Source organism: Aptenodytes forsteri, unplaced genomic scaffold, assembly GCF_000699145.1.
Source record: "Aptenodytes forsteri isolate BGI_AS27 unplaced genomic scaffold, ASM69914v1 Scaffold289, whole genome shotgun sequence".
In the NCBI taxonomy this organism is placed as follows: domain Eukaryota; kingdom Metazoa; phylum Chordata; class Aves; order Sphenisciformes; family Spheniscidae; genus Aptenodytes; species Aptenodytes forsteri.
Genome location: NW_008795025.1, coordinates 4,077,219 through 4,085,539, shown reverse-complemented (window position 1 = coordinate 4,085,539; position 8,321 = coordinate 4,077,219). Strand labels below are relative to the sequence as shown.

The 8,321-nt window shown below is 40.1% G+C and overlaps 1 protein-coding gene across 3 annotated transcripts in view; it reads left to right on the top strand.

The window, feature by feature from the left end:
* KLHL20 (kelch like family member 20) overlaps window positions 1–6,873 on the top strand; it is a 26,083-nt gene extending 19,210 nt beyond the window's left edge. Inside the window, exons 10-12 of one of the 3 annotated variants that reach the window (XM_019471169.1) lie at window positions 2,017–2,123; window positions 4,186–4,266; window positions 6,687–6,873. In XM_019471169.1, coding sequence (XP_019326714.1) covers window positions 2,017–2,123; window positions 4,186–4,266; window positions 6,687–6,747 — 249 coding nt within the window. In that variant the 3' untranslated portion in view covers window positions 6,748–6,873. Of the gene's footprint in view, window positions 1–2,016; window positions 2,124–4,185; window positions 6,112–6,686 lie in introns of those variants that run through there. The other 2 variants (XM_019471170.1, XM_009275891.1) reach the window with 2 other exon arrangements.
* Window positions 6,874–8,321: the final 1,448 nt, after the last annotated feature.

Genomic DNA, 8,321 nt, shown 5'->3' with positions numbered 1-8,321 from the left:
GGACCTGTTGGAGCGGGTCCAGAGGAGGGCCACGAAAATGATCAGGGGGATGGAACACCTCTCCTATGAAGAAAGGCTGAGAGAGTTGGGGTGGTTCAGCCTGGAGAAGAGAGGGCTCTGGGGAGACTTTATTGTGGCCTTTCAATACTTAAAGAGGGCCTATAAGAAAGATGGGGACAGACTTTTTAGCAGGGCCTGTTGCGGTAGGGTAAGGGGTAATGGTTTTAAACTGAAAGAGGGTAGATTTAGACTTGATATAAGGAAGAAATTCTTTTACAATGAGGGTGGTGAAACACTGGAACAGGTTGCGCAGAGAAGTGGTGGATGCCCCAGCCCTGGAAACATTCAAGGTCAAGTTGGATGGGGTTCTGAGCAACCTGATCTAGTTGGAGATGTCCCTGCTCATTGCAGGGGGTTTGGACTAGATGACCTTTAGAGGTCCCTTCCAACCCAAACTATTCTATGATTCTTCTGTGAGGGGGAAAGGTTCGCAAAAAGTCAAAGCTCTTTAGCAAGACTAGAGAATGAAGTCGTAGTCATGTCATGCCATAGACAGCTGTTTAATATGCCTGAGGTTGGGGAAATTGAGTCATTTGAGGGTCTTTTTTAATAGTTTTGGTCCCTTATATGGAGTCAACTTCTTAGGCCTGAAACAGAGTTCTTTAGGTTTTTACTTGGTGAAGTAGCCATACTTGGTATGAGATCCTATTAGAGAACACTATCAAAAATAGTACCTGAGTCTTACCCTGCAATCCACTTTGGATGAATTAGGAGGTGAACATACCTACTTGCCCAGAAGAAAGAGCTGGGAAACTGGGCAAGCGTGTGTTTAGATTCAAACTTCCAGCGAAGTCTTTTCATGGCCTTGAGATGTGTGTGGGAACAGGATTTCTGGGCTTTCACTTAGTACGTTACCTCTCTTCACTGAATCCTGTGAGTATGGGGAGTGGCAGCATGTTCTCATCAACTGCTAATCTTCCTGCTTTCTGTAGACATGTGAACAAAAGATTAACATAGTGTTTTAAGTAGTCATTGTGTTTGGGCAGATGCAAATGTTATGAATATTTCTCATTGGATACTGGATTTTGTAGTAAAGAGTGGATTAATTCTGTCTGCATGTTAGTATTTTGGTGTCTGGTGAGGCAAGTATGAATCATAATTTGAGCAACTACTGGTTTTGGAGGCAGAGAATACGTATTTATTTCTGTCCTCAAAGCATATAGTACACTGTCAAACACTCTCCTTTTTAGTTACTGATAAGGCATTGACTTTTCATGAGCTGCTTCTGTATTTGCTTTCTGTAGAAACTGCTAAACAGATGCATCTGTATCTGCAGCCCTCCTGAGTTCTTTCTAACTTCTGCAAAGCCAAAACAAGGACCATTTTACATTTATATTGTGTTCTTGTCGTCTTTTCTCTTTTACGCCATGAGATGTTTTCACTGGAAGTGATGTTCCTAAACCACAGAACTGATTGAGATTTCAGTGGTTTTGAGCTTCAGCAGAAAGACAAAATCGAAATTTGGAGGCCAAGGTGCTTACAGATGGTCCAGCCCGAGAGGAGCAGGCCAGGGGCTTACATATGGTTCTCCTAGTTTCAGCAAGCATTCCAGGCTGTAGTCTGGTAGATATTCTGATTTGTCTGTGTCATACTTTGTCAAGAATTTCAGTCCAGGACATAATAAGTTTTGGCTGATAAAGGCTTAGGTTCTCATGTATCTATTATCATTCAAGCAGTTCTATCTCTTGTAACTGGTAGTAAGGGCAACCTTCTGCTTTTTCTTTAAGAGATTCTCTATTTTGAGATATATATTTAACTTTTAATGTCTTGTTATTTTTTTAGGCTATTTTGTTTGTTCTTTTTTCCCCCCAAAAACCCTCTACTGCAGACTGCCTTTCACCAAACATGATTATTAAATCCTTTTATTAATATTTTCATTTTAACCCTTCTCTTTAGGACCTGTCTTTTCAGGACATCCCAGCTAAATAGCTACTATCTGTGATGGTTGTTTTGCAGGTTGGCCTCGCAGTGGTGAATGGACAGCTAATGGCAGTGGGGGGTTTTGATGGCACAACGTACTTGAAGACCATTGAGGTGTTTGATCCAGATGCTAACACATGGAGGTAACTTAAGTTTGTGAACAGTCAAATAGCGATCTCCAGCTGTAGCTGCTGTCACCCAGCTGGAGCTGTCCCAGCCAAATTAGAAGTGTGATGTACACCATAGTGAAGAACTTGGGTGTGGTAGCCAGCATAATGTTCACATTGTGGCTTGTTGGCTTGCATGAAAGAGTAAGAAAGAGAATCACATTTTGAAAAATATCCCAATATGCCATTTACCTACAGCATCCCCATATCTATGACTATGGCAGTTGAGAAACATTTTCTTGCAGATTTCTGCCTGAATTCCAGCCATTGACTCCATTTTAAGTAAAATGGGAGCGAGTTTTCTGTAGTTTTCCCATCTGAGTATCCCAACAGATTTAAGCAACAGAATACAGTATCATTGCATCTTTTGCAGGTAGGAAAATTTTGTATGGATAGGTTATTGAGACCCAGAGAAGATAAATGATTTAGCAGGCTTGTTGGGTAGCAAGCAAAAGGTCATACCAAAACCTAGTTTGTTTTTAAGTGCTGCTTTTGAACATAACAAAAATGGACCACACTGAGAGAGATATGCCCCTTCTGTTTGTTTTGAGCTGAGTCTCTTCTGCTTCCCAATAAAACTAAGCTTGCCCTTAGCAGAAGGAGCTCACAGTGATGATGCAGAATTTGGCCTACTCATTTTTTGCTTTCAAGCTGAGGCTCTGATTTCTAGATCCTTTTGGAGGAGCTGAAACAGAATACTTCAAGCATATGATGTTCTTCCCCTTTAAATCTGCAAGACAGCAATTGGAAGAATTTCATCTGATTTACAAGCTGAGAGAATTAATATGCAATTGCTGATCAAAACCATGTACTGAGCAGAAAGGCTATTTTTCCTATTTCTTTTTTAGTCATAACTACACTTGAAAGCAATTGCCTGTGTATTTATTCCCAAATCTAACTAGTATTAAATTTCAAGCTCCTATCTGTATTCTTGCTGCTTTAGTAATCTGGCAGGGGTGGGGCATAGAAAGAAATTAATGTCCTTATTCCTTCCAGCCTTGTAATACTAGCAGATTAACCCTTTCCCTATGAGATAAGCTGTCATAAGAAGCAGTGGAGGAACTTCCTTGTTTGTTGAGTTATGGACAATGCCTTTTGAACTGCTGAGAAAACCAGTTGAGTAGAGAGTAATACCTACTTTGTATTCCTTAGCTGAATGGTTTCAGCTACTTCAGTGACAGTAACAATAATAAGATGTCTAGAGTTAGGAGTTACTGCCTGGGCTAGTGTTCACAGAAGTTTAGGAGGTTGTTCAAGGTATTAAGCTTGTGGGTTTTTTCTCCCACTGCGTTCAGTATAGCTGATCAACATCTGTAGTCTTCTCTTTTGTTTGCTGAACTTCTTGCTCCATGAAGGATATTTTTATTTGTGTAGCCTGACTGAGAAATGCTTCCGATGCAATTCGGGTTTAACAAATTGCATTGGTAGGAGTTGTTTGAAGAACTTGCTTCTCCTGTTTCTGCCAGCAGACTTCAGTGGCACAGAGGGGAATAGGCAGCTGAAGTGAGTAGGATGCTGGAGTCTATAGGGATCAGATTTCCATATGAAATGCAGGCACCATTTCAGTAACATATTTTGGAGAAACAGATGGTGCTTGGGATGTGTTTGTATCTTGGTTGGATCAGCTGAATTGAGGGTATTAGAAATATAAAAGGGATTAGTTTAATTGTGAGTAGCAAACCTATCTGTGCTCTTGCGTTACCCAAAATGTAGCCCAAGGTCAGCTACAGCCTGCAAAGTTCTTTTCTATCTTGTGCATTACCAGACAGGGAGAAAGCAAGTGATTACTCGAGTAACAGAAAACTGCGGTGTCAGAATGAGAAGCAGTTTCTGTTTTGAGAGAGAAAGGCATGAGCAAAAACAGCTGTTTACCTTGGAAGTATATAAAATGACTGCTACCCAACTTACTTGTCATGCTCCGCTTTAACCAGAGGTTAACAATGGTGTAGTAGTGCTTACAAGGGCTGGTTCAGTCTTTCCCATGGTAGCTCCATGAAGGAGCTGAACCAGTGTGACCACTGAAACCTTGTCTTTGCAGGTTGTATGGTGGGATGAACTATCGGCGGCTGGGAGGAGGAGTAGGTGTTATCAAAATGACACACTGTGAATCCCATATATGGTAAGCATCAAGAGGGAGGGAGACCCCTTGGTTCTCATTCCTAGAAAAAACTGAAGAGACTTGTTGACACTGGACCTCTTTGCAGCTCTAGTATGAACGGTCTAGATCCAATGTAATTCTTTGCCGGTGACTCTTTCTATGGAATTATAAAAATGACTTCTGTGAGAGTGTGCCTAATGGGAGACCATGTTGTCAGACTCCAGGGAACCACTGGACAAAAGTAGAAGTGTTGCTTATGTCCATATTTTTTCTAAATAGTCTACACTTTTGAATAAACCAAACTGTAAAAGTTATTGTGGCGTAAACAATGCTGATGTAGAGACCACGTGCTATACTGGGAGTCTGGCGAGGAGGAGGGTTTTCTGCTTTCCCTCCTGCTGTGAGCAGTGGATGTGGCAGCTGTGTGGTGGGCGAAAGAGGAAAGTGATACAGAAAACATTGCTTTTGCCTTATTTACAGAGAGCTTCAAAAAAAGTACTTGACCTGCAAGGTGCCATCTTTGCACAGAAGCTTTTCTGTGCGCAGAGTATATTTATTTTTTCATTTGATTTGTATCACATATTTTCTTTGTATCGCTCACAGCGATAATTCCAGCTTTTTATATACATATATATGTGTGCATATATATATGTATTTTATATATATGTATATGTGCATGTGCGATTTGAGTTTTGACAAGCTGGTGGTTAGGGCAGGGCTATGTCCTGCCAGCTATTGTGGTTCCAACCCTTGTGGTATGTTTTAGGGTCTCTTAGAGTACAGGAGAGCTATGAGGATGGGTGCCCTGAGTATCTTTTCAGTCTTGCTGGAGGCAAGTAGAACTGGAACTCTCATCTATCGACTGAATCAGTGAAGTGCACAAAAGGGGTGAGAGTGAAAAGGATTTCAAATGATGCCTTTTTACTGTACAGTGTATGGTACAAAAGTTCAGCTTTTGTCTCTCCCCTCCCCTGTATATGAACCTAGAAATAACTAGTTGTTGCTTACTTATAAAAACCTTTTTCTCACGTTGCCTGCTAGATATCGGTTCTTGTCTGAAGCTGGAATGCAGGTATCATCTGTTAATTCTGACTAGCCTAGATCAACACTCACTTCTCAGGTTCTTGCTACAATGGCAGACCTGCAGTCAGCTCCTGCTGAAAAAAGCTTAGACCAGCATCACCTTAGCTGCCCTCCTGCCTCTTGTCTGTGTTTTTAGAATTCCTGTTGTAAAACACTGACCATGATGAGATGGTACCCTCCCTTTTAGTGATTTTTATGCACTTTTCCTGCAGTTGTTTAGAGCAGGGAAAGGTATGAGGCTCATTTAAGAGTTGGAGGGGAGGGATTGTTTGCTGGCACTGTAACTGTCATGTTTCAGTGGCTGCGGAGGCACCCAGGGGCGGGGGGAGAGGAAGGAGGAACTCTAGACTCAAAGGTTCTGATATGGTTGTACTGTAATTTTGATCTAGTATAAAAGAATGACCTTTTGCACCTGATATAACTTTGGACCTTACTAAATCTGATTTTAAAAGAGTAAGAGGACTGTAAATTCCTGAAATGAAAAAGGCAGTGCTGACATCTTAAGTTCTTTAACTTCATAGTTTGATTCATGTAACTCGGCATTTTAATGTGCTTGAATATAGTAAAAATTACACTACAGTAATAAATGGGTCATTAAAACTTTTTTAAAAGCCCCTTTTCCCCTAAAGGTCGGTATTCTTGTGTTTACATATGAAGATCATTTGCACCTTTACAAGGAAAACAAGTATTCTGTAAACAAATGTTTACATGTATCATTTATGCTTTTTTCTAGCATGAGTAACTTGTATAAATAGTGCTATCTTAATAAATTTCTTCTATGCTGTTCTTTGTTTGTTCCTTGGGGTGAAAGCAGTGGACTATGCTTTTGTATAGTTTGTGTGAATATAGATGCTGGGGGTTTTTTCAGATACCAGCCCAAGTAAAACTGGGTTAAAACTCTGCTGTTTGGTGTTACCCTCAATTGCTTAGAAGCACATTATTCAGAAACAGCTTCTTCTGGAAGAAAGTATCTGCACTATCTGGCTAAATCTAGCTCTGTTCACTTAACTGCAGTTATCAATTATGTGGGCTATACCCCAATTTGCAGATAAGCATGTAAAAAAAAAAAAGTAGCTTTTCATTCCAGCAATACCTTACAGCTAGGCTGTAGTAGATACCACACATACATAGCAAAGCATCACTCTTGAAAGCTGAGTATGGCTGTAGTTTATATACATACTCCACTGGAGTTTCATATGCTATTAGTCTGTGTTCTTATGGCAAGGAAGAAGTTAAAAGAGGCTGTATGGAATTTAGGTTTTTTAGAGATTATTTATGTAAATTTGTTGGAAAGAGCTGAGCATTAGATTTAAAACTAAGCCATGGGTGTAACAGTCCTGTTTTCAAATCAAATACAGGTGCCAGTTATGTCAGACCTCTTACTCCTGCTTTACCCAGTGTTCCTCTGAATCGAGATAGCAAACTTTGTCTAAGATGTTTCATAAAAGGAAACTAAAGCACCAGAAGTGATAGTTTAAATAGCTGCTGAGCCGTCAAGACCTTCAGAAGATTGCTTAGCTGCTTTTACCAGGGTAAGAGTTATCACTTTATAGACTGCAACCTTTACAAGCAAAAATAATCCATCTTCAACTAGTAAACAAAAACTAAAACCAGTGCATGTTTCTTTGGCTAATTCTGGAAATAAATTATTGAAAGTAGATTAGGAATTAGGCATGCAATTATGTCATGTTAGGCAGTTACATGTTTGCATGGCTGGTTCATGTCAGTGTTGCTGGGGAGAAGAATGAAGAATGGTTTTAGTGACAGCTGACAGATAAATCTTAAAATTATGTGGTTGGACAACAAAGGGAAAACTTGCATCCCTGCCTAGGGGGAAGATCACAGCACAAACTCATCAGACCTTAGATATGCTGCACAAGTGTGAAGCTATTACAAGTGAATTGTATAGGAAACTAGACTTTAAATGTTGCTGCTTACAGAATTATTTAATAGGTAACAATTAGTAGTTTAGTCAGTTGGAAAATAAGTACCTCACAAGTATATATTTAATCATATAGGTGGTCTTTACTTTGCTCAAGACCAATGTATTGGCAAAAAATGGTAAATATTTTCTTTATTTAGTACTGAAATACAAAAAATCATAACACTTAGCATTTACTTACTCTACTTCCTTTCTGCTCATTTAAGCTGTAGCCAGGCACTGTGCACTAGTTCTCTGAACTCCTACTTACTGTAGAAGGGAGAGATCTAGTATAAAGTCTTAGCACTCATAGCTCCAACCCTGAATGCTCTCTGGCCTACAAGGTTACATTCAAGACAACAAACATCAGGCAAAGCATAGTAAATATCTAGCTTATACACAGACCTCAATTTCCTATGTATTAACTTGTCTGAGAGGACCAACAGGCTGGACACACAAGGCAGTTGTCAGTCTCATGCTGTTTGCCTCAGCCCAACCAGGACATATATGAACACTTTATGACCATTACCAACTGGCCTTAGCAAACTAGAAAGGAAGTTAGAGACCTGGGATTTTTCTGCCCTGGGTTGTAGAGCATGCACCCTTTCTCAGGTATGCTTGACCTTGCATTTAGACTGGCCCAAGAGTAGTCGCAGTTTAGCTAAGGCCTGTATAGCTTAGGCTATCTAGTTAAGTGAAAACCAACTTGCTATCTGAAACAACAGAAATACCTGTCAATAAGTTGCATCCAAGAATTTGCAAAGTTTATCTCCTAGCCCCTGGCTGATATCTACACATAAATGAACAGAGTGACTATGATAAAACAAAGGTGCTTAATAAGCTATTAGAAGTTCATACTGTAGCACGTTAGGGCAAAATGTCTGCTTGTCTTTGCTGGGCATGATGTTGAATTACAGCTAGTTATGGAGTTGAGTTGCAGGAGTTAAGAGTCCAACTTTGGACAGCCAGCATGAAAGGAAAGAAGATGCTGCAGGAGTGAGTTTCCAATCGGTTTCTCAGCATACATCTTCCAACAGTAAGCCTTTTTAGTGTGAAGATTTGCTGAAGTGAC